At 31.6% G+C, this 27,718-nt stretch overlaps 2 protein-coding genes and 1 long non-coding RNA gene across 7 annotated transcripts; 2 read left to right on the top strand and 1 right to left on the bottom strand.

The window, feature by feature from the left end:
- The first annotated feature begins 5,144 nt into the window (after window positions 1-5,144).
- On the top strand, window positions 5,145-10,623 carry LOC107878712 (vesicle-associated protein 4-1). The gene is made up of 7 exons (XM_016725805.2): window positions 5,145-6,388; window positions 6,715-6,785; window positions 8,176-8,257; window positions 8,345-8,466; window positions 9,893-9,970; window positions 10,055-10,174; window positions 10,265-10,623. The coding sequence occupies exons 1-7, from the start codon at window positions 6,151-6,153 to the stop codon at window positions 10,322-10,324; spliced, it is 771 nt and encodes a 256-aa protein (XP_016581291.1). The 5' UTR covers window positions 5,145-6,150; the 3' UTR covers window positions 10,325-10,623.
- A 262-nt stretch (window positions 10,624-10,885) lies between these two features.
- On the bottom strand, window positions 10,886-13,900 carry LOC107878711. Its single transcript, XM_016725804.2, has 2 exons — window positions 12,813-13,900; window positions 10,886-11,552 (listed from the first exon to the last, which is right to left on the bottom strand). Exons 1-2 carry the CDS (start codon window positions 13,278-13,280, stop codon window positions 11,193-11,195), a joined length of 828 nt encoding a protein of 275 aa, XP_016581290.1. The 5' UTR covers window positions 13,281-13,900; the 3' UTR covers window positions 10,886-11,192.
- Window positions 13,901-17,814: 3,914 nt separating this feature from the next.
- On the top strand, window positions 17,815-21,562 carry LOC107878710. Of its 5 annotated transcripts, none has more exons than XR_007057890.1 (5): window positions 17,924-18,502; window positions 18,769-18,849; window positions 19,132-19,227; window positions 19,788-20,048; window positions 20,744-21,562. It is a non-coding gene; the product is annotated as an uncharacterized LOC107878710 (long non-coding RNA). The 5 variants fall into 5 exon arrangements; XR_001676936.2 differs by having other exon boundaries at window positions 19,126-19,227; XR_001676940.2 differs by lacking the exons at window positions 17,924-18,502; window positions 18,769-18,849 and adding an exon at window positions 17,815-17,917 and having other exon boundaries at window positions 19,126-19,227; window positions 20,744-21,531.
- The last annotated feature ends 6,156 nt before the right edge of the window (window positions 21,563-27,718 follow it).

The raw sequence follows: 27,718 nt of genomic DNA, 5'->3' as shown, positions 1-27,718 counted from the left end.
AAGTAATACTAGATTTGTTTTTTAACCATTAGATCACTTTTTAACTTTAATGCTTGCATAATTCTAATCTAGAGAAACTCTTAAATATATATGTTGTGGCCGTGGCGAAATTAAGAGTTTTATTAAGAAGGTTTAAAACTTAAAAGTGTACACATAAGCTAGTTTCGCCTCTGAATGGTGTAAAGTGTAGGGTTGGACATAAAATATTAAATATCGAATTACAAAATCGAATTGAAACATTTGATAATTGATATTCGATAATTCAATATTTGGTATGATATTTGGGAGTAAAATTTCAGCATTTCGATATTCGAAATTGGGTTTGATACAAGATATTAATACCATTTGGTATTTACCGAATATCTTATTTGGTACACACACATATGTCTAACCAATCCAATAGGCAATAGTATTAGTAATCTCAAAGAATCTCTTGAACCTTGGTAATATATTCGTAAAAAATAACAAAAAGAATACTAAATAGGGTTTCTAATAAATATACTCTTTAAAATTTAAACGTGCATTTGCACATCTCTAACTTTAATATGATATTACCAAATACCGTACCGACCCGAAGTTTAATTTATCGAGGACCACATTACCAAATCAATATTTATAAGTATGGTATGTGATATCTATATTCAAATATCGATTACTAAATTATTGAATTCAAATTTTAAAATTAACGAATCGAATATCAGACCCAGTGTAGGTCAAATTCAGGTGAAAATGTTTAATTACCAAATTAATTCCTACCATCCAACTAACCAACACCAACAAATGTAGCCGACAAATGTAAATGTCTTACGTCCACTCAGCCACCTTCCTCTTTAATTATCAACCCATTGTTTTCCTATCAATTTATTACACCTCCTCTCTATTTTTCTTTCACTACTGATAGATCTATCAAAAGTGACCTCTTTTCAAACTTACACACACTATAATTGAAAGATTTTTTATACTACGTATATAAAGTTCAGATATAGTTCTATACTTCTAGTATATTAAAATAAAATTATATGTTAATGTTAAGTGGCCGTCACCTTCTGTCTGCGATTGCTATCGTTAAAAATGGCATAGTCATAAAACTTTGTCGTGGTATACACCATTTCAATAGCTATTCGCAAAAATACATGATATTTACGCGTGAATAGAGGTCAAGAATTTAAACATCACAATTGATGATCTATATAAAGGCTATGTTATAGTGGTGGTCGAAAATTATGAGTATTTAAAATTGAAGTTGAAAAATATATTAGAAAATTAATTAAGAACTTTAACACTTCCAGCCCAAGTGGAGGGAATAATAATAATATACTAACTTGATGCTCAATGCTAACATTATCTTACAGCCAGATGCCTTGCCATTTCACATTCGCTGTCCACTCATGATTTGTCCCTCTATTCATATGCAATCTTGTCTTATTTGAGTTTGCTAATGATTTATTGAAAATAAATTAATTTATGCATACATGATCTTTTTTAAATTTCACTTGTGAAATATTGAGTATGCTATTATTTTAAGTTTAGTCTGGTTGCTATAACTTAACGCCAATAAAATATTTTAAAATATAGTAATATATTTCCTCCGTTTCAAATTATCCTTCCCAAATTTTATAATTTGATTTTCTATTTTACTTGTTTTTTTTCATTTATCAAGAAGAGAATTTTTTTTTTCATATTTTACCCTTTTCATTAATTACATTTAATTAAAATGTAAATATCATTTAATAGGGATACTATGATAAATTAATCATGTTATTAATTATTATTTTTAATTAATATGTTATCTTAATTTAGGACGGGTAATTTGAGACGGAAGAAGTGTTTTTGATTAAGAATGTTTAACTAACCATCATGACACGACGCTATTGCTCTTTCATCTTTCCATTAATGAAGATGTATGCACCTAAATTTTAGTGATACACACGTTTAATATATTTTGTTGTAAGAAATATCAACTCTTATTCATTGGAGTAAATGTCTTTATTGAGTGTTGAATCAATCAAATGCTATACTGAAAACGTAAACAGTGTATCAAGTTGAAGATACAAAAATAAAATTTAGTGATAATTATCTGATAGCAACAGAGCTTTATTATTGCATTTTTCGATCAGCAAGGGATTTTAGAATAGTGGATTTAATTAAAATAGAATTTTATAGTCAGAGGCGAAGCCAGCCCTCTTTAGAGTTCGTCCGAATCTCATTCGTCAAAAAAATATATTATTTATTAGTGGCGGATCCAGAATTTAAGGAATGTGGGTGCTTACTGTAGAAAAAGAAATAAAAATTCACCTCAATCAAGTTTGAACCTGAGCACACCTACCAAGGGAGAGCCTTAAAGATCAACCTAAATACCAGTGCACCTAATCAACTTCTTGTTTAGTGGGTAATTTTATATAATTTATACCTATTTTCTTATATTTTTAATGTAATTATACCTATTCTGCATCGAGTTTAGTGGGTGCCGGATCACCCAAAAATTATGCATAGTTCCGCCCCTGCTATTTATACATGATTAAAATTATTTTTATGTAGTTATAGTAGGTTTTGAATTCCTTTCGACTTAATTTTCTTTGAATATTGAACCCCCTTACTTGAAATCATGACTCCGCTTACGCTTTTGGCTATATAAAATGGAAACAAAGTACTCCGAAAGATACAAAACTTGTAAAGAACTACTATTAAAGATATGAAATGTAGAAGAGAAGTAGTAGTTGAAATATGAAGATTTTACTAAAAAACTTAGGGCGTGTTTGGTAAGATGGAAAATATTTTTTTGGAATTTTTTTTTTTTAAAAATAAGCTGGTTTTCTACTTATTTTCTCATGTTTGGTTGGTGAGTAAAAAATATTTTTCGAAAAATATTTTATGATATTTGATTGATGAGTAGAAAATAAAGGGCAGCCCGGTGCATTAAAGCTACCGCTATGTGCGGTATCCGGGAAAGGGCCCCACCACAAGGGTGTTTGATTGGTGAGTAAAAAATATTTTTCAAAAACATATTTTCTAGTGTTTAGTTGGTGAGTGAAAAAATATTTTTTAGAAAATACTACTAATGGTTTACTAGTATATCGCTGCCTGTACTAATTTGAGCATAACAAATAATATAAATATCGAGTATTAAGATATTACAAGTCACTAAATTTTAAGCAACTACTAATTAGCAAGCATAGGAAACACTTGTCAATATTTTGTCAGGACAATCTCAAGATACTACAATCAATAGAAATACAATTGAACGATAAGCTTATTCAACCTTACGAAACAAGCGACAACGATGACAAAATGGAATATGCAATTAGCAAAAGTAATATAGGCAAGTCTTCCTCTATGCATATGAAAATAACAATACATTCAACGAACATTGGAAACAGAAAAAAATTCGGACTTCAATATTTTTATTTCAAACAGTGAAAAATTGAAGTAAAGCACATTGAAAAATATTTTTGAGTAATGTAAATTTTTTGAGTAATGTGAATTTGCGTGTTGTTGGGGTTGGGGCATAAAAATCATATCTATTATTTTCCCTCAAATAAAAGGAAATGAGTCATTTTAAAAAATATTTTACTAATATTTTAATACAACCAAATAAGAGAAAATAAGAATTTTCCATTATACCAAACACACCCTTAGATGGTAATAGTACTTATATTAGAACTTTTTCTTACACCTATTTTCATGCATGCCAAAAGGAGAAGAAAAATGTGTGGAACTAAAATCTCTTCCAAATGTGCATATGCATTGATTGTCATGACCTCATTTCGAGTTGATTTTTGTATGCAGTATAACTATGAAAGTGACCAGAGTCTAATTAAGAAATGTAACTAGGAATTTATAGTTTGTGAGATGAGAATTGTCTAAAATCATATAAAGACTACCTCATCCCATTTTTAAAGAGTCGCTATGGAGATTCCATATCTTGCACGTCCAAATCTGTCAGTCGATGTTTAAATAATATTTTATAAAATTATGACGAGTTTAACTTTAATATCATAATAATAAAATAAAATTTATCTATAATCCCTACAAAAGTTTGGCTCATGAAATAAAAATTGTCGAAGAAGGGTATATAAAATAATATTATATGGGGGTTCAATATCAAAGCCGATCAGGCTAAGTTTAACATCAAGAGAAATAACTGGACTTTGAAGAATCTAAACACATTGTTAAACATATAAATGGGGAGTCAACAGAGACATCCAAACACATTAACCATAGAAAATTCGAAATATTTATGAGAAAAAGTGCAAATATTTAAATTTTCTTTCAAATTTTAAAACTCATCCCATGTCAAGCTCAATATATTAACAACTCCATGATGATTGTAATCACCCAAAACATAATTAAATAAATAAATACTCCTGCTCTTTAAGTTTGGGGCACCGTCGATATAGCTTTTTTTACACTATCATGTAACTCTTACCTACTATAGTAAGTCATTCATTTCTTAGATAAAAATATAAAAATCAATGACCTGTTATAACAGGTAAAAGTCACCTGATAATGATGTAGAAAAAAACTATACTAATGTTGCACCAAACTTAAACTCTTTTTAAAATTAATTAATGGTGTGAATGGACGTCAAAACAAAAAGAAAATGAACTTATAACTGTCATTTCAAGTCCGAAAACGCGCTTGGCGCTGTGCACTTTCCTATTCGATCAACTGCAAATACTAGTAGTATTGACAATGATAATGATGGATGAATAATATTCCATATTACTAAAAATAAATAGTATTATATAATAATATTTGTTCAGTTAAAATTTTGTATTCTGTAAAGCTAAATTAGTTGATTTAAATAAATATATAAATATATATATATATATAATAACAAGATATTTCGTGTAGTCACAATATCACATAAGTGAAAATGGACATTATGAAGGAATGCACACAAATTCTACTTCTATTTTTGTGGAAAGAAAAATGAGTTTCGAATAAATTTTTGGCTCAAAAGAAATTTTTTTATACACGCGATAGGTAGTAATCTACCATAAGGTTAGGCGATAACCAACTACCTCTCAACCGCTCTTACATAAAATATGACATACATAATTATTTATTAATCTTCTATCATAATTTTAGACCTTCAAAATCTTCAAATTGTTTTATATAACATCATCTACTCAATAAGCTGAAATTGTGTCAGTTTTTATCCAATCACTTTCTCATTTGTCAAAATTCTCCTTCTCTTCACTCTTTGTTATCTCTCACACTACCTACATCACATTTGGACTATCTCAATCCTATTTCACTCATTTTATCTATCACTAAAACCGCTTCCACTTTATCCCGCATAAATTAACATTTTCAGCCAATAGTAAAAACGACCATCTTACTCGCGCATCGCCACTATATCATATCCGAACCATCTAAATCCCACTTCACTCATTTTGTCCGTCACCACCACCAACAACAACAAACTCAGTGTATTCCCACCTAGTAGGGTCTGGAGGTAAGATGTACGCAGTCCATACCTCTACCAAAAGCCAATAATAAATACAATTTCTTTGTCAATGCATCACCATTCATTCTTTCCAAATCATTCCAATCTCACTTTACTCATTTTATCCATTGCTAAACCACTCCACCTTCCTCGAATAATCAAACACTTCTCTTTCTACCAACAATAAATATGATATCCCTGCTCGCGCATCACTACTAAATCATATTCGAATCATCTCGATCCCAGTCACTCACTTTGTTTGTCACTAAAAGTCAATAATAAATACAACATCTTTATTAACGCATTGCTACATCATGTCCAAATTATCTTATTCTTATTTTATTTATTTTATCCTTACTAAATCACTCCACCTTTTCTCAAAAAATCAAACACTTCTCTTTCTGCCAATAGTAAATATGAAAATTTATATTCTTTTCATTTAAAAAAATGATTTACTCTTCATTTTGAAACGGAGGGAGTACAAATTACATAAAACAAAACAAAAATCCCCAACGACTTCAATATAATTTACTTACATAGACTTTTTTCTGACCATATATTAACATATAGTCAACGTCGTAAAACTATTTCCTCACAAAGTCCACAATTTCAATTTTCAACCTCCCTAAATTTCCCTTCACTGGAAAATTCCAACTCATCATCGGAAAGCTCCAAACTCCGGCAAAACTCCGACGCCTATGGCCATCGCCGACCACCACAACTCCGACGGAAAGTTCTGGAACTTTTGTACTCTATGGCAATCAGGAACTACTACTTCTTCTTCTTCTTCGTCTACACAAAATCTTCACAGTAACCAAAACGGCGTCGGATCTAACGGCGCTCGTGCTTCAACTTCCGTTAGCTCCGTAGCTAGATCATTACTTCCGGCTCGACGTCGTCTTCGGCTTGATCCAGCTAACAATCTCTACTTCCCTTGTACGTTGACTAAATTGACTTTATTTATTTTTATTTTTTAATTATTTTTTCTTGTTTAAAATTGTAGGAATTTTGCTAGTATGTTTTTATTTGTTAAATTTTGTAATTTAACAATTTTTTTGGTTGATAATTTCTGGTTTTTATAGGTCGTATAATTTTGGAGGAATTTTGGTAGTTTTTTTTACTCGTTAAATTTTGTAATTTAACAGCTTTTTTGGTTAATAATTTCTCTTTTTTTTGGGTCGCGTAATTTTTTTTCGTGTTAAAAATTGAATTTTGGTCTGGTTTTACTTTTTAAATTTTGTAATTTTTTTATTTTTTGGCAGATGAACCGGGAAAGCAGGTGAAGAGTGCTGTAAAGATTAAGAACACTAGCAAATCTTATGTTGCATTTAAGGTAGTTTTTTTTTTAATAAAAATTATGCGTAGGGGATTACAAGATGGGGAATTGAACACTCGCGAATGAGGTGAGAGAGTTCACGTAGCTAACTAACGGAACTAGTAAGATTTCCCCCATTGAAGTAAGAACTTAAGAGATTTCTGTAATTTTTTAATTTAGGTAGTCAACTAACTGAATTACTGAGGTTTCCCGCATTTAAGGTAATCTTGTTTAAGAAATTTCTGTAATTTTTAGTTTAGGTAGCCAACCGACTGAACTACTAAGATGAAAGTTCTGTAATCTTTAGTTTAGGTAGCTAAACAACTGAACTACTAAGATGAACTTTCTGTAATTTTTAGTTTAGGTAGCCAATCATATGAACTACTATGGTTTCCGCATTTAAGGTAATCTTGTTTATGAGATTTCTGTAATTTTCAGTTTAGGTAGCCAACCAACTAAACTACTAACATTTCCCGCATTTTCAGAAATCTGTTTTAATCTATGTTGTCTGCCAAGTGTTTGCATATTTCAGAAGAAGTAGTTACATTTTCAAACACAAGAAAAAGACATTAAAAACAGGGGGGTGTTATTAATTTCCTAATGATTTTACCATTTCTGGATCTTCTAGATAGTTCATGATTTGAACCAACAACATTTACTTTCGAACGGTTCTCGTCTACTCTTGTTGTAGCTCAATTTTCAATCCGTGCATAAAATGAGTATGTTCTATGCTTTTAGGGTCGAAAGACTAAACCAAGACTATTTAGCTAGTGAAAGCAGAATCTCAAGGTCATTGAGGTCCCAAAAGGGCGTCTTGCCTAATGCTCTCTCCATCCCAATTTAAGACTATTTAGCTAGTGAAAGCAGAATCTCAAGGTCATTGAGGTCCCAAAAGGGCGTCTTGCCTAATGCTCTCTCCATCCCAATTTATTTGTCACCATTTGACAAGGCACACAGTTTAAGAAAGAAAGGAAGACTTTTAGAACTAGTGGTCTAAAACAAGCCTTGGATGTTTGTGTGACTATAAATCATTTCATTAAGGGTAAAGGTGAAATTTTGAAGTTATATATTTCTAAAAATAGAAACATGACATTCTTTTTGGTACAGTTGTAAAAGGAAAATGTGCCATATAAATTGGGAACTGAGAGAATTTATTTATATAATAATAATGGATATACAAAATTGTACAGATATCTGTCTGTAAACAAAAACAAGAAGCAAAAATAAAGAAAATCACTTCTTAAAATTGTTGTACTGGTGTTTCGATAAATAATATAGCTGACATCGTCTAGTTTGAGGTTGAGACATAGAAGTAGTAGTAGTAGTAATATGGAGGTTTTATTTATGATTGCCTTCACACCATGTAAGTAGTGGTCTGAACTTCTCATTCTTCCTTTTGCATTATAAGTTTCAAACTACTGCACCGAAGAGCTGCTACATGCGGCCTCCTGGAGGACTTCTCGAACCCGGTGAAAGCATTATTGCCACAGGTAATTGTTTGTCCAAGCTTTCTTGTTTCCAGTATTCTTTTTGATGCCAAAGATTAACTTATATTTGATCATGTGCCTGAATGATAGTCTTCAAGTTCGTTGAGCACCCTGAGAACAACGAAAAGCCTGTAGTAGATCAAAAGAGCAAGGTGAAGTTCAAGATCATGAGCTTGAAAGTGAAAGAAGGAGTAGATTACGTACCTGAGTTAGTAAGTAACTGAACTTCCTAGTTTGTTTTTTTGTTTTTTCGAAAGAGGCGATTTTATGGGTTTGCAGCATCTTTTGACGACAAAATAAGTTGGCGTATCATGCTTCTTCAGCTTTATGCACATCATTTGCAGCACATCTATTTTCTTGCTGATAATTTCATCCACTTTGACTTAACATATTGAAATGAAAAGGTCTAGACGGACTTAGCTGGATCCCGGACATCTTTGGTTTTGTCTTTTTTTTGGTGGTGAAATTCATGAGTTCTTTATTTGTCTATCTGTTCTATGTAGTTTTCTTTGTTTCAGGATAGACCTGTCCTATCCACCCGACATATTTATGAAATCGGGTTGGATTATAATATTTACTGCTTATTAAGTAGAGGATTATGATAAGATGTGGGTAAATAATGAGCTATTCGTGATCAGGCATTATCAGAAATGAGATCTCCTCTTTGGCTCCTGTATATCTATCTTATTACTAGAAGTGCTAATAATTTGTTAGAACTTAGAATAAACTCAGATCTTTCGTACACCGTAATTTCAAGTCATAAAGTTCATCCAGGATGTATAGCTAATTTGTGGTGGCTATATTCATGTGGTTCCGTGCTTCTTTCCTGTTAGTCCTTCAACTTAATTCAGAAGATACTCTTACCACTGGCTCTATGAGTGAGTCATAGTAGGAACTTTTCTTTGTAACGCTTTGTCTAAGAAAGGATATTTTAGCTGATTCCCGTCCTACCTATTAAAGTAGCATCAAACATTAGATATGCTGTTGGTATGTGTCCCGAGAGAAGACAACAACAACAACAACAACAAACCCAGTGTATTCCCACTTAGTGAGAAGAATTATTATAATTTTACAGTGATGTGTTTGTAGTGTTATCTTAAAATCCCCTTTACATGGGGATGCTTCTTCTGTCATTCACAAATTGGATTTTATGAAAAAAGATTTTTCTTTATTGTATATTCTATCAGTTAAGAGTATCCTGAAAAAATGGCAAGACTTTGAATAGAGGAAGCTGTTGAGATCAGGTGCTTTTTACAATGTAGCTGTTAGCAGTTTCTTTTGCCTGCATCCCCCATGTTTGAAATGTTCCATTTCATATTTGTATCAAAGCAAGGAGCATTATTGTGTCATACATAACCCATTTCTTCTTGTCCTGTCTCTTACATAGTCAAAAGATTTTCTTTTCTTCACCATCACTCTTTACTCCTTGGAGGGAAGTCTTGTTGTAATTGTACGGAGATTGATTGGGTAGTTGGGTTCACGTGCTCCCAATACAAAATTTGCGAACTGTGTGCCTCTGTCGCCATTGTGTGTGAAATCTGATGTATAACTGAAGTATATAAGTCTATAGCGTGACTCAAAGTTTGTTGTCAAGTAAGTTTAACAGTGATATAACCCTTTTGGTTCATGTTGATGCAGTTTGATGAACAAAAGGATCAAGTGACTATTGAACGTATCCTACGAGTGGTGTTCTTGGACCCAGAATGCCCTTCTCCAGTAAGAATTAAACATGTTACCATTTATCTGCTTGTTCAGTTTGCTCCGATTTCATTCTCCAGCTAAATAACATGATTGATCAAGGTACTGGAAAAACTAAAACGCCAATTGGCTGAAGCTGAGGCAGCATTAGAATCTCGCAAGAAACCTCCAGTTGAAGCTGGACCAAAAGTTGTAGGAGAGGGTCTAGTAATAGATGAATGGGTAAGGCTATCTGTCCGCGCATATAAAAGTATGTATCTTTCTAAGTTTGACTACTCTAACAATGTGTCTCTGCTTGCTATTGTTCAATAGAAGGAGCGAAGGGAGAAGTATCTAGCTCGGCAGCAGGTTGAGGCTGTTGATTCAGTGTAAAGCAACTAGTGGATTTTAATGCAAGTGTCTCTTTTGCCATAATCGTAATGCTAAGCCGGATCCACTTCTTTTCTGCTTTGTTTCTTTCGAAGGATGGTGGAAAAGGGGCAATTCGGTGCTTCTTGTAAAGAAAAATAATCAGTGAAGGTTTTAGTTTCTCCTCCATGGAGTAGAAGCTTTGTTATGTAATTGTTTGGCTGTTTTCTTGTAGATATTGCATCACTTTTTGTTGAAACCTATTCTTTTGGTGCGTTGAAACATAAAGCAGATACTGCTCGTGTGGCTGCAATGTTATCGAATGCTGCCTGTATGAATTCCCCACGGAAACAAAATACCATTTCACTGTATAACTTTGTTGTGAAAAGTACAGAAAAGCTTATTTCTTCGCAACAGAATCATAAGCTAGACTAACATGTATTCTCACTTCATTAACTCACTTAACGTCGCTATAGTAAATTTTCATGATTTGGTGTAAACACTCGAGGGTATAAGTACATATCACACTGGCTTGATGTCTTTAGAGGATGTCAAGGCGAAAAACAGAAAGGTTGAGAAAACCAATAAAACTAAACATCTCTAGTCGCATTTTCCAATAATCCAATTACTTAGTACAAGGAAAGAATCACTAGCTCAAACCAAAAAAAAAAAGAAGAAGATGAGAAATCTAACATGAAGAGTCTCACACAACCTATATACACACGAGGAACAAGCTGATATTTAGAATGTTGTGCAGAAAAAAATTATCATAAATGTACACTACAAGCTTTCGTGAACCGGGCTGCCCTTTCTTGCACTACAAACAATCCATCCAACCTATAACCAGCCATTGTCATCAAGAGTTTCAATCAGTGATGGATCATCAAAGAATTCAGAGTTTCTCCGGCAATTTAAAGTTCTGCGATCCACAAATTTGATGAGAGCCAGTTTCCACAAACAGCGCTACGCCACATTTGCTGCTATTGAATCCATCCCAAAGAGAGAAAGTGACAGTTCCAGAGATTGTCTTCTTTGCAGTAATATCCTTTACAGAACACAGCTTCTCCACCTTCCTAACAACATAGTCATTCGCGAGCATTTTTCCTTTGTTCTCTCCTGTAGTTATATCAGTTACCAAACCACATTCGTACAGAGCAATCATCACGTTGGCGCCATTGTCATCCACCTTACTCTTCAAGGATCCTAATAGAGATACTTGCAAGGACTCTGGTGTTGGCCTCTCGAATGTCGCCTGTTAAGATTTTTTTTGCAGCATTAGCAACATGCATAAGCCATTATTTCACTGAATTCGATAACTTATGACACGGAAGTGAATAAAAGTTTCAGCTAATATTAAATTCTGAACTCATAATTTCAAAAGTACGCTGAGTTCGGTTCAACAACCTTAAAGGTTGAATCAATCAGAGGTACATAAAAGTTGATAATAATCGCAACAAACGAGAAGAGTCTAATGACAATAGTTAAACTGGATAGTAACAATTCAAGAAGGAAAGAATCAGAACAATATGTCGAGGTCAAAATTGAGCTACATTTTCTTGATTATGATTGTGATGTGGGATAATGTGAACCTTTTTCAGATCCAATTGATCAGATCTCGAATTGCACATATTAGCTCATCATTTCCAGTACATTGTAACCTGGTGCAAGATCATGTGGAATCAAATCAACCCCAAATTACCATGAATCTACTAGTATATCATTTCTTAAAGTCCATTTTGATTGTTTCGACGATCATAAGGAATAAGCAAGACAAATGGTTTATATAAAACTTGGTTTGCATTTGATGATAAAGCATGGTTTAAATTCCCTAATTATGAGCCTACTCAGATGAAAACTAAACTAATTGATTCTCTTTGACTGGCCGGTTCTCGCTCTTGGCATTTCCTGCTGAGATCCCAAGTCTCCAAGTGGGCCCTCTTGGCCACCCACGACCTTGGCTTTTTAGAGAATCCCGCTTCTCTGTCGTAGGACTTGTAGCTCGGCAGTCCACCGTTGGGTTTGTTTATCCTTCCAGTTTCGAGTGTTTTCTTGGCAGGAGGAATGAATATCCTATCCTATACGAAGGCCTATACGAAGGCCTATATACAAAAAAAAAGCACTTTGCCTAGATTCTAATCACAGAACTTTCTAAGCACCCGAGCGTGGATCTTCTAGATTGGTTTAGACGTCCTGAGGTTATGTCCGTACAATAGATCCTTTGTGGTCGGAACCTTTGCATCGAGCTTAGTGCACCAGACTCTCTTCTCTTTAATTTTTTGAACTCGGTGGCTAATCTGGATGCGCTACGCATAAGGCCATAAAACAGGGGAACACTCCTTTTCTCTCCATTTCCCGATTCGAACTCGAGATCTCTAATTAAGTAATAACTATTCAATCATACATACAATTCAATTTATTCCCTGAACAGAAACACAACACAGCCCGATGCACTAAGTTACCGCGATTCAATCTTATAATCATAAATTCAATCAAACAGTAAATAATAACAAACCTGGAAAGATGGAGCAGCAAATCTTGCAGCAGATTTAATACAATCCAAAACAGCATCAAGTTGATTACCAACACACTGTGTTCTTCCTTGAACAACAATTTGCGGCGTAAACATCGTATCAAGATTCAAAGATTCCACATACGCTTTCTGTTTAACAGTCCATAAACTCGATCCAAATGGATCTTTCCATCCCATATAATCCCAATAATCAACATGATACGCCAACAATACCACCGGCATTTCAAGGTTAAAATCCCCACGTCCAATTCTTGATAAGAATAGCTCTGCTTCTGGTGACGTTGCGCACCCTTGTGATGCGAATAACTCCACCACTACTGGTCCACAACGTCTTGATTCTTCTGCTGTTAAATCTGCTGTTGCTATGTTGGTATTGTGGTTTGGATTATCGTCTTTTGATGATGAAGATGAACTGCGTTTGCCGAAACAGTTGAAGAGACTTCGCGCCATTTTGGCGACGTGTAGTCTCAACGGAGAAAATTATAAGAACAGATTATTATTGTTTTTTTGAAGGGTGTAATTGTGGGGTTTTTTTTGAAAGAAGAAGAATGTCTATATGAAGAAATAAGAGAGAAATGAAAAAAGGAAAGTATAGTAAAAATATAATGAGAAGATGGTAGAGAGAAAAAGGTGGCGGAGCAAGCAATTAAAATGGTGGTGCTATATTAGTACTTTTCTCCGTTTCATTTTATTAAAATTTTACTAAATTAATTTTACTATTAATAATAATAGTTTGTAATTTTAAATTTGATGGTAATTCTTTAATATTCAAGGTAATAACAGAAAAATATACTCCCTTCATATCATACTCCTTTGTTTTTTGTTTTTTTTCACAATTCTATAGGAGAAAATAAAAAGGAGTGCAAATTAATTAATTTGATTCTATTAAATTTATATTAAACATTATTATCATCTATTAAGATTAATTATTTTTATTAAATTATTAAAAAAATTGAAAAAAATATTTAATTATTTTTAAATTTTTAAAATATATTAATTATTTTAAGATAATTTTTTTTGACAAATATATTAAATAATATAAGACGAAGGAGCTAACAAAAATTCTTTTATGACCAAAGAAAATGGTGGGAGAATTCATGCAGTACCTTTTATTGCAACAAGATTCCCCTGCTCTTTTTTTTTTTTTTTTCAGTATAGTGGTTCGATGTTGGTATTAAAGTATAGCAAATTGATCCGAAATAAGTGCATCATATTTGATTTAGAATTATTATTTAATTATGTCCACAGTTTAAATTTTGAATTGGTTTTGTATGACGAAACTTAGTGCATATGATTGAAATTGAAATTGAAGCACCGTAGGACCACATAGACATGCAAAGATTTTAAAAAGTGTATTCATACTGTGGGACAAAATTTATAAATGATTGAACAAGAAATAAATAGTGGATCAATACTATGCTCTAACATTAAAAGAAAAATAAAATAAACTTTAATCGAGATACATAAAAGTTGATGAAAATAAGAAAAAAAAATCAAAATATATCGAAATTTTGTAGCGATTTTATGACCCCTCGCTTATTTATTATCGTATTTTCGTGATATATATTTACTCAGCTGAATTATTGCATGAATACATGCAAATTGAGCGCGTAAGAGTCTAAAATGATCCAGCTGAATAAATATATGTTACAAAAATACGGTAACAAATATAGAATTTCCACAAGATTGAGATTAGTTATAACAAATTTTGTCAAAATTTAAATATATTTTTGATTTTTTTTCCCAAAAAAAATAAAAAGAACACGACAATAATTAAAAAAAAAATACTCCCTCAATTTCAAAACAGTTGATATTTATTGACTTGACACTTTCATTAAAAAATATTATTTAAGTATTTATTTTATTAAATTAGCTTTATTAATTATAATTTAAAAGTACTATAAATGAAATTATGTATACTTTATATAGTTATTTAATAATAGAAATAATTTTGAAAGAGTATAATAAAATTTTCTTAATTTTATAAATAAAATAATTATTTTTAACAAGAGAGTCAACTATTTTAAAGTGAGGGAGTAAAAAGAGAATTAGGTGAAATGGCATTGCGGGGAAGGATGGTTGAATGTCGTTACCGACACGAAGGAGAAGTCGGTGACACGTTACTTCATTTATTTATTTATTTATTTATTGTTAGGTATGTATGTATGCATTTTGTCAGACGTTCTATCTGCCCACTGGTTTGCTATAAAAAAAGTGTCATATATTCACAGGCAATCTCTTCAATTAGCAATTAGGTGGACACCATTTTAAACTTTACTTGAATTTGATTCTTCATCTGCAATGTCCTATCTGTATTGAAATTCGAATCACGTATTGAAGAGTTCATTCTAATGAAGCACTCTCAACTAGGTGCACCACATTTTAATATTAGACAATGATTTTAACTACATTTGATGCAATCTAAATATATATATATAGAGAGTAAGAAATCATAGTGAAATAGTGAGAGGAAAAGTTAGAATGGTAATAAATTATAAAAGATTAAATGATAATACTGTAATGGATGAATATAATATCTGCCTTATATCTATGTAATACTTCTGTTTATTATTATTAACTATACTCATTATATTCTGCTTATTATCTACTAGCTGCTTATTACACAAACAAATCTCCATCTTACAAAATAATTACAAAAATTTCAACTAATTATGTATCTTCGTTGGATGTTTTGGGAGCTAATTATGTATCTCGACATACACAAAATTAAAAAAAAAAGTATTAAGAGCTAATTATGTATCTTTATAAAGGAAAAATGTATCTTCATGTACCGGGAGTTAATTATCTGTCTTAGCAGATCCAAAATTGAAATTTTCAGTAATTATGTAAAATATTAAATTTTTTTATAATTAAATTTTAAATTATCGAAATTTATGTTGTTTATAACTAGTTATCTAATTATTTATGATTAGATTTTGTTGAATGAAAAAATTACGCTGCCGCAAATTAAAATTGATCTTTTTCTGTTTGCGAATGATGAATGTGGTAGGTGCGAAGAAGGTAGCTGATCGAACGACCTGTGAGCCCAAGCTAAGGACATTTTGGAAACACCTATGTGGCTGTTGGCACATCCACAAAATTTACATACAAAAAGAGCCCAAACAAACATAGAAATAACGTTTTATAATATATGGTAATTGGTAGGTGTTTATGCACAATCAAGCAGACAATTTACAAATAGCTTTCTAAAAATTTGTCAGTAGCTTCTGGAAAATGACACGTACAACAATTTCTTAGAAAAGCCTTGCAACGATCATTCTAACAACTAATAATACTTTAATTTGAAATTATTTTTTACTAATACTGAACTAAGATAACTTTAAATGAAATAACATAAAGTTTGAAATTAATACGTACATACATAGATTATTATTGCTAGATTTTGTCCTGCAAGCTGTTTCATATAACCATCAATCATCATCCTTCACAACTTGGGTACATGGATTGCCTTCATGATTTAGTACTATTGTCTGTTACTCCAAATTATATTGTATTAGTTTATATACATTTATGTTTTGTGTTTGTTATACTGCTATTGATCCTAAGTTGGGGGTCTATCGGAAATAGCCACTCTACTTTACCTGAGGTAGTGATATGATCTGCGTACATTTTATTCTCTCCAAACCCACTATATGGGAATACATTGAATATGTTGTTGTTATTGTCTATTACTCCAAATTAAATTAGTTACAAAAAAATAACTCTTATAATTCTTTAGATCCACTTCCCACTAAAATGTCCATTCCTAATTTCTAATTTCTACTTTCTACAATCGATTGACCACCTTCATCAAAGAGAAAAAAGAAGAAGGAAAAAGTCGAGGGAAATGACAACCAAGAAGATAATCAAACAGTCGCAAAGTTGAAAATTTAACGAAGAGTGCAAATTTTCTTCTCAGTTACATTAAAAACGTACAACATTAAATACACGCTCATCATAATTGATATTTAACCTATATATACAACATAATTTTTTGATAAAAAATATGTATCTGACCATCCTTTTGAAATACGTAGCTCTGCGCATGTAACCAAACCAAATAGCCCACAAGAACCTGCCACCACGAAGAAGCAAAAACAAAAAGCAAGTGGTATTTACGCGTGAGTCTCTTCTATATTTTTCTATTTTTATTTTTCTGAAAAGGATGACTTGATATTGGGGGCGGAGCTATAAGTTGATATATAGTTCGCGAATATAGTGTGAGAAATCTTAATAAATTAATTGGTTAGTTACCTGAATTTTTTACTTTGTTGATGAGGGTTTGATTCTTCGTATTATAATTCCCTCCTTTATTTTTCTTCCCCTATTCCTAATTAAAAATAAATAAATGTCGTGAATGCAATAGTTTAAGTTAAACTCTATATTTATATTAAAAATTTTGTATGAAAATTAAATTTTAAGATCTAATCATACTAACACCTTACATCATCATCCTAAAATTTAGAATTCATAAAATATAAATTCTAATTTTTCCTCTATTTATGTCTTTAATATTACTATTTTTATACTTTTTTTTTTTTTTGAGATTTTGTTGAGGTGTTTTTGGAGGATAAGTATGAAGACTTTTCTAATCCACACCATGCATCTTCTTCACGTGTACTTTACGTTGTGAAACTGAGATTTGAGGGAAATAGATATGCAGAGAATCAGTATACTGCCAAAACAAGATTCGTGGAAGACTTGACAGCATAATCACTGATTGATTGTCCTCGAGGAAAAATGTACACGTATAGGGATGTGTACGTAGGAAAAATGTACACCTATATGAAATGTATGTTTTCAAGAAAATTTTCTTGAAAAGTATTTTTAATGGAAAATAGGTAAACGTCTTACTTTAATTTTATTTTTTCGTGTCCAATAAATAAGAAATAATATTCTCTCTATATTATTACTTATTATAAGCGATAATCTTAAGTTTTCGGCATCCTCATAGGAACATTTTTGAAATATAATTATGAACTTTTATAAATGATATTGATAAACATCATGAATTAATGTGGGATCATGAAAGATGTTTTGGTTTAGGAAAATACCAAACACTTATATGAAGACTTTTTTTTAAATCGGTAAATGTGTATCTTCATGGCTTGCTTTCATTGTGCTCTCACAAGAAAATTATATCGTATTCTACTCTTTTGATTATTTTTTTCCTCAGCTCTCACTTACGGTTTTTATTCTTCGTCTTTTTTTTTCTTTCCATTTTTGGTGGGTTTCATAAGTGATGTTTTGATTTCCTCTATTTCTTTACTTGTATCTATGTTTTAATCTAAGTAAAATTTTAGGAGATTATTTTTTTTATTTGACTGAATTTTTCTTTGTGCATGTGTTAGCTTTGTCGAGATGGATGGCTTTCTTTTGCTCTTCTTTCTTTTCCTCTATAAATAAATGTCCTCTTTTGTTCTGATTTCGCTTTGCTTAGTTCATTTTTTTTTTCCTTTTCTTTCTTTTCATTTTTTTTATTTCTTCAACTTTTATTTCTTATAGCTATATTATATGAGTCTGAGTAAAAATTTTAAAAAAATTTAGGAGTTGATATTTTATGATTTTGACCGAATATTTTCCTGTGCATGTGTTGCCTATGTCCTGAGAATAATTGATGGGAATAATTGAAGAAGATATTTCGAAGTTTTTCTTTTAGAAATTCAGATATGGTATTTTAATATTTTTGCTTTTACTCTTCTTTCTTTTTATTTTTTAGCCTCTATTTTGGCACCACATGCCTATCTTTTCTTATTTTTTACCTGCAATTATATGCCTCATTTTATTCTGATTTTGCTTTGATTTATTTGGTCTAGCAAGTTGATAGAATTTCTCACTGTGTTTTAAGTTCTCTGTTTTGTACTTTTATTATTTCACTTACTTATTGCTAATTGAATATTGATGGATATTTAATTACATAATGTATTAAGTTTTTCAGGATTCTAAAAGTCAAATTTTTTCTATGTGCTGAAAATTACCTCTTCGTGATGAAAAAACATCAACACTTTTTCTATAAAAGGTAATTTATGTTCCCCTGATGTGGTGTGTTCAGTTATATAATACATGACTGTTCTGCTCCATATATATTTTATACTGTATGGTTGTGCACGCTGTTGAAATCTTGAATATCATATCGCCTATAAAGAAGTGTCGTGTGAGAAAAAACAATACTTCTAGAACGATGTGTTATCTCTTTTCAAATAAATTTCCTCATCAATAACGGAGTATTCATTTGGTTGGATTTACGAAATTACCCATCAACAACTACAATGCTGACTTTTTGTTATTCATTTAGTTGCAGTGTAATGGTTGCAAAATTACTATTTCACATGTTTTTGAAAGTGGGAGTTACGCAAGATGAAGAAAAAAAAACTGTTTGTATTCATTTCATATAGAGGTAATTTTGACACTTTTCTTGTTAAAACTCTACACACTTAATTATATTGCTTATGGTTCTAAAAGTTATAGTAAATACAATCAAATCTTTTGTCTGAATTTCATTGAGATCTGTTAGATTGAGTTTTCTGGTGCCCTTAAAATTAGGCAGTTGCATAAGATTTCTATTAATCAACTAGAAAATCACCACAGACATTAACAACTCCCCGATGCATCCAACTTTGAGTCAAGAATATAGAGAGTTCAGGAGAGAGGTACGAGAATTAATCCTCAAAATTCAAAAACAATGCTACTGGATCAATAAAATAAATATTTGTTGATATCTCTTTTGTCTGTGCACCGTGTTTGATAGAAATTAGAAAGGTTATTGTTCATTTGAGAGAGCTTAAAATTAGAGTTTTAGTACTGAAAACTTTTAAATTAATGTTGCATAAAGAAAATCTATGGTTAAATGTTGCCTACAGTTTCAAAATTGCTTATACAAGAACTAATTATGTCAAGCACGTTTCTTATTTATAACTTGTTGACCTTTTGCGCCTTGTGTTTTAATGTTACTATCAGAATGACTTTTTTGGTGATGAGTTGGTGCGCTGTTGGAAGACATGAGGAGCTCTTAATGTGGAGTCAGACGCAAAGGTTTTCACAACCATCCCACCTGTTTTTTGTCAAATTGAAAATTTTGCTATGGAGGAAAAATATCTGAGAACAATATCATCACTAATTTATATTTGTGAAGCTCTTTGATAAGCATGTATTAAGGTTGTGGCTTCATTGATTCAAGGAGGCCAGAAAACCTAATTATTAATTCACATAATCCCCCAGGTAATTAACGTTATAAATTTGGTATGCATTGATCACATAGAATTAAGAGAAACAATTTTATCTTTCTATAAATTTCTGCACTTATTCAGATAGATGATTTGATAAATACTTTTTGTATGAAAATGTTTAGTGATGAGATAAACTGCAGGGACAAATTTAGATAGGATGATACGACACTGGCAATATGAATTGTTTGCATTTGGTTCTTCCTATTTTTTTAGTTTTTTTTTCCTCTTTTTTAATCATCCTCACTAATACTCTCTGACCTTGGTTTATATTTTTATAACATTGTGAAAGAGAAATTAGATCAATCATATTCACAGATCAATAAAATCAATATAATAAATTTTACCACGATTGTTTAGTTTACCTGAATATAACATACTCATATAGTCTCGTAAAGTGGAGTCTGAAAAGAATAGGGTGTACGCAAACCTAATATCTACCTCAAAGGTAGAGCGCCTGTTTACCTCAACTAAACATTGAATTTTTATTGTGTATGTCACTATTCTTTTTTCTTTTGTTCATGAGATACTTTGACTTTCTCTTCGGACATACAGGATTGAAATCACACTATTTGAATTGATTGGCTGATAAATATACTAGGCTAGTTTTACATTCAGTTTTCTTATTTCACTCTAATAAAGTATTATATTTGAAATGTTACATAATGAACTTATTGCTTGATGGTGCAGAATCCTTGAGAAAGATGGGTAGGTCCATTCAGAAGAGGACTTAAAATACTAAAGCCAGGGCTTATACTTTGATCTTCAAAGTCTATAGCATCTTCTTCCTAGATTTGCTCCTGTATGCTTGACTGAAGGTTGTGTTTCTTGTTTATACTTGAACTGGAAAAAAGGAAAACAATAACAATAAGGTTGTTGGCTTGGAAAGCTTAAACAGAAACTTTGCAGAACTTGCTGTAAGCTTTGCATTCAGAGGTTAATGTGATGATCAGAATAAATTGCCTTTCTGATTTTGAGTTCATGATCAAGTTAATTAGATAACAGAATCATGAGACTTGTTCGCATTTTGTTTGTGATCTCATTCTGATATTTCATGGAATTGTATATTGCAAAAATCACAGAAGAGGGTGTAACAATTTCTCAACCACATTTATTGAAGACTTTCTGAAGCTTCTATGCTTTCCAGAATGCAACTGCTGGTGCATGAGGGTTCATGGTAATAACTGGTTGATGCATTGACTTGTTTTGATGAACGAAATACACAGACATCGTGTGTCATAGATTTTTGAAATCATTACAGCTTCATGAAAACGATGTTTGTCAGATGCTGTATAAAGATTTCTGGAATTTCTTGGTTGTTTTTTTATGTAAACTATAAGGACATACCATCTTATGCTTCACGTTTTCCTTCATTATGTAGGAGTTTGTCTTCCAAAAATTTTGTACTGTTTTGTGATGTATTTCAGATCTTTTTGTATGCCATGGCTTTATCTCAGTTATAGATCACTTTGTAGTTTCGTCAGTTTGATATATTTGCTAAGTTCATGACTGAAGTGTGCTCCCCTTACCTAATTTTAAGTTATAATTCTGTTCGAACTCTCTAAAAATGTTGTTGCACATGTGTCGGATCAAAGATCCTTCGAAAATATACTTATGAAAGATCTCACACACCTAAAGACATTTTTTAGGAGTCTGAGCAACTTATCTTTTTTGAGATGTTTCATTCTGCAGTTGTCATTATTGAGCGTTATTTGTGACATTTTTGGGATTTTAACTTTTAGACAGCTTTATTGTTTTATTAAAGGTTCTGTACATAAACATTTTCTTTTTTACCACTAAATGAATGGGGTGGGCGAAGAAAAAAATGGAGAGGAGATTACAAGGTGATCAAAGTATGCATCAACAAATATGCGATGCAGATTCAAATTAGTTGGTGGCCTAAAAATTAGACACCATACTTGCACCATAAAACTATGAATTTACAACACAATCACTAATACAACGTTAAGGATCATACTTGTGTATTATGGCTCGAAAAGTATCAAATTCTACTTTTATGAACGGAGTCCCTCTTTAGTAAGGAACGTTTTACTTTTCAACCCAAAATTTTCTAGCATAAGATTATACCTACGTGGTAAATGATACTGGGGCAAAGAAGCCAAAAGCTCAAATTAAGGTAAAGTTTAAATGGAGTCTTTACTAATCACACCTTTTCTTTCTTTATAGATAAAATATGTTTTGTATAATTGAAATATCTTTCTTTGTCTTTTCACCCTTGAGTCAAACCAATACCTCTAATTAAAGTTGAAGTTCAAATAGATATTTTTCTTTGTCTTTTCACCCTTGAGTGAGCTGACATTTCTGATTAAGGTGAAGTTCAAATCGTCTCTTTAATAGTCACATTTCACCTTACCATCTTTCTCTTGCCTTATATAGCTTATATAAGGTGATTCTTTGTCCAATTGAAACGTCTTTCTTTGATTTTCTTGTCTCTTCAACTAAGATATTCCTACCATCATGTGGTATCTATTATTGATGATCATGTGGTGTATATGAGGCTTTTGGAGCATATTTATTGGTCTTACGGTGATTAGATTCACAAGTTTTTTAAAATCTTGCTAATAGCTTATAATATTTTTGAGATACTCTGTAAGCTGTTGCAAAAAATATGACAAGAAAATTTCGTCGTATTTTTATTTTTCTGTCACTTATATTAAGTAGTAAATATAACAATATTTTTATATCCTATTTATCATGGTTGTTAAATATAATGTTTGAACTCAAAATTTGATGTATTTTTATTTTTGTACCGAATATACTTGATGTGTTTTATGCATATTTTGTGGCTACCAAAGGTGATAACAAACTTTTGCACTTGGGCCCGGGCTTAGCACGGGCCATGATCACTAGTATATATATACGTAGGAAAAATGTACACCTATATGAAATGTATGGTTTCAACAAAATTTTCTTGAAAAGTATTTTTAATGGAAAATAGGTAAACTTTTTACTTTAATTTTATTTTTTTGTGTTCAATAAATAAGAAATAATATTCTCTCTCTCTATATATATATTTACTAGCTAGTTTAGGTGTGTTGGGTTTGAAATTGAGGGGACGTCATGCGGAAGATAGTAGTTGCAAACCATCGTGATGATAGTTCAGGCGATAAAGAAAATAATACTAAAAAACATAAAATTATTATATATTTTGGCCGCCTACATATTAATAACCTAAATAAAAATATAAAAAATTTTCCCCTTAACAAGACTCTTTAATGATTGCATTGTAGATACTATTGTGTTATGGTATGAGAAGATGAATTTTCTATTTATAGATGTCCAAAACATTTTCTCCAAGAAAGAGGTTTGTCAAATATGAAAAAGTCTATATTTTCTTTTTAGAAAAAGTAAAAGTATTTATGGTATTACTTTTATTTTCTTTCTAAGAAAAGTAAAGTTAAATTTGGTAAGAAAATCAAGACAAAAATCCTAACAAGTCGTACACGCCTCATGCGTGTACCTCATTTCAATGAGTTCAAATATTAAAGTAAATATTTTATTTATTCAAATAACAAACATGAATACAATAATTAAATTCTACATGTTTCGAACATGTAAAGTTGAAAATTTTATTTAATTAATTATATAATATTTGTAGATATCTAGGACACACATATTATAGTTGGAATAAATTAATAAACTCTTAAATTGCCTTAATGTGTTCAATAAGCCTATAATTAATGCTTGTTAATTCATAAAGTTGCGCAACTTGACTTGGTTCCATCATAAAAGTGTAAAATTTATCCTGCAAATTTCATGCCATTAATCCCTCTTCTTGATCAAATAGTCCGTACATCTTTTCCACCACTTCAAATATAGCCATGTTTTTTCTCATAAAACAATGAATTAAACTTTACAATGGCTTTAAATTGAAATTGTAGAAATAGAAGATTACAATGGTGAATTACTTTCACAATACATATGACTTCTATGTTGCAGCAATGCTTATTAAAGCAACTATCTCATATCCTTAGAGGGGTCTCTCTCTTAAGTCATATTGTTACTCGAGCTTTTGTAATTTTCTCTATATGCTTAAAAAATATTGATAAAAAAACAATATGGTGAGAACGTAAAAAATGAAATTAGCATGCTTTTATAGAATAAAAGTTGACAAAAATATGTTAAAGCCTATTTAACATGGGATAAGAATTGTTGTTTGTCGATTTTGGATTGTCCTATTCTAGTTAGGATTGGTTAGTTTTTTTAGATAGGCATTCAGACTAAAGGATATGAAGAAATAAATAATGAAAATAATTTATTAATATGTGTAGGATTTATAGAAAAACTTGCCACCAATAGTAGTATAAAATTCAATTTAAGATAGATGATATAGTAAGTACAATGGGAAATAAAAGAATTAAATTAATGAAGGCTTTAAAGATAAATTCAGAAGAATATGTAGGATTAGAATGAAATTTAGACAATTTCAGTAAGAAAGAAATATTAAAACCACAGATTATTTAATGTATACTAATAAGAAAGGAGACACCTCGGTAAGATTTACAGATTATACATATACAAATTAAAGAGAGATAGATGAAGAGGATGAGACAAGTGAGTATAATGAATACATGAATATAGAAATAATAGAAAAAGATGATTTTGAAGTAAATAAGGCTATAATGAAAGCAGAAGCCCTATAAGAAATAAATAGCAATAACGTTTTTAAATGCACAAACTGTAAATTAGAAAACTTAAAACTTGTGGAAATGAAAGAACATTTTATAAAATGTAATTTAAGAACAGATAATTATGGTTATACACATAAAAAGGAACGAAAAAGTGAAGACTCAGAATCGATCTATAGTATAGACGAAAGTATAAAAGAATTTATGAAAAGTGCAGCAAGTACTGCAAGCCCTTTCCAGAGAACAACTGGTATGCAAAGAGTACCAGTAACAACAGAAAATTTACCCAGATATAGAATATTTAGAATAAGCTCAGACACTCAAGCAGAACAAGACATAAAACCTAGAGGAAAAAGAATGCCAATAGAAGAACCCATTAGATTACAAGAAGGCCATAAAGAAAAAATTTTAAACTTACCAGCTCATGACCCTCAGGCATGGAATAATGTAATAGACATAAGGAAAAATATAGTTATAGCAGACTACATACAACATATACAGGGGAATCAAGAACCAGATGCAGAAATTATGTATAGATATTTAGAAACATTTTTAGGAGAAAGTACTAAAGCACTTTGGGAAGCATATAAGACATCATTCCCACAAGATTTTCAGAAATTAATAGAACTAGGTTCAAATCCATACAATTTTGTAAACAAAGTACATACTCTATTAACAGCCGAAGATCCCAATAGTGGATTAGTAGTATTGCAACAAAAAATCCTAATAAATTTAGAACAACTAAATATTAATAATTGATCAAGGATTAGAGAATTTCTAAATGACTACTTTTATTATTGTACAATTAGTGGAAACTCGTTTGATCATACTTTAGGAGCTAAATTATTTAATAAATTACTAGGGGCTCTAGGAAGAGAGATGGAAGAAAAATGGTCCAAGAGAGGAGTAATACAATTGGATGTCCATTAATAAATAATATGTCTCGTTAAAACCTTACTAGAAAAATTCAAAGGAAAAAAGCCTAGTGAAGAAAAAAGAGTACACAGATCTTGTAATATGACTTTAGTGTTACCTCATTAAAAACCTTACCAGGAAAACCCTATTAGGACAAAACCTTGGTTAAAAAAAAAGAGTACAACATGTATTTTACTCCCCCTGATGAAACTTCAATTTAATGACTTCAATCTCCACATTTCAATATTGTGTACCATCTTCTTGAAAGTTGTATGTTTATAGTGTCACGATCCAACTTTTCAGGTCATGATGACGCCTACCATAACCCACCAGTAGGCAAGCCAACCTGTAGTCCGGAACGGCTAGTAACGGACTACTCAATAACATAAGAAAAGAAATGCGGAATATATGAGATAAAGATCAATACATAGATGAAACCCAAAAGCTGGTGGTATCAGTACAAGAGCTTCTAAACATAATAAGAGTACAAAAGTGATATATCAAGGAGAAATACACTGATTCAACTTACCTGTGAATACAACTTAGAGGCTAGTCTAATACATAGATAGATAAGTAATACTCCAAACGTCAGGACCTCACTCTAAGTCTCTGAATCAGGGCTACTCCATACGATGCACACATCAATGGCGATAACTCGTACTATGATCTGCAAGCTGCGGAGGTGTAGTATGAATACCAAATGAATTGTAATCAGTAGGCAACTGTCAACTGAGCTCCAAAGATAAAGTAGATATATACAACATATAAACAGAATGAAAACTACAACCAAGAGTCCATAAATCATATAATAAGTCAATGAGAATTACAAGGGACAACTATCCTATTCATGTCCAAGAGTTTAACATAATAAGACTAAGGAAGTATCAAGGTGAACTATCCTATTCCAGCTACATTCAATATATGCCAAAGCTATACCATATATACCAGGTCAATATACAAATAAAGAGAGAAAGAAAGATATATGGTAATATACAAGGCGAAGGAACGACTACACAATATGAACAACGAAGAAAGGGATATCCGATTGTTCCATGACTTCATATAGCTATATATATATATATATATATATATATATATATATAAATAGAAGGTCATCTCAAACATAACCTAGATCATCATGTTCTCATTTTAAGACCTCATTATAATACTATCAGGATTCAATACCAACATACTCAGGATTTCTAATCCGTATGGCTAAACATAGAATAATCGTGCATAGTAATGCAATCATAAGATAGCAAAGGCCGAAGACATACCTCAATCCCAATACCGGATCCATGACCAATATATCATAGGCTAGCCATAATAATGATCATAGCAATGATAATAACAATATCAATAACATCGTAAATAAACGGCTACTCCAGACAACCAAATACCTAGCTGAGCCTATGCATACCCTCACCGGCCCAGATTCGGAAGGTTCAATCAACATATAACAACACAAGGCATCTTTTTCACCCATATCTATACACCCATCCCATACCAACTGATAGACATAGGTGCATACTGGTGATAGGCGCTGCACATGCAGGAATGAATTCAAAGTATACCATCAATATCACAACTCATAATATCTGTCCTCATCAGGACCATCATCATCAAAATCAACCTCCGACCTTGCCGGGAATCAATATCATCTCAATAGTATCCTCCGGACTTGAACCGGGTATCAATATCATCATAATATCCTCTGGCCTTGTCGGGAATCAATATCATCTCAATAGTATCCTCCAAACTTGAACCGGGTATAAATATCATCATAATATCCTCTGGCCTTTTCGGGAATCAATATCATCTCAATAGTATCCTCCAGACTCGAATCGGGTATCAATATCCTCTAGCCTTATTGGGAATCAATAGTATCCTCCAAACTCAAACCGGGTATTAGTACCATAATAATATCCTCCGGCCTTGCCAGGTATCAGTATGTCATCACAATATCTTCCGGCCTTGCCGGGTACCAATGTACCATCATAACTCTCGACACATAAATATAGTCATATAATAGGTGCACAGACACAAGCCGATATACTCATAACCATAAAAATATCTATGTTATCAATACATCCCAACTACT

The sequence above is a fragment of the Capsicum annuum genome, chromosome 7 (genome assembly GCF_002878395.1).
Source record: "Capsicum annuum cultivar UCD-10X-F1 chromosome 7, UCD10Xv1.1, whole genome shotgun sequence".
Lineage (NCBI taxonomy): Eukaryota > Viridiplantae > Streptophyta > Magnoliopsida > Solanales > Solanaceae > Capsicum > Capsicum annuum.
This window is presented reverse-complemented; position numbering and strand designations above follow the sequence as displayed.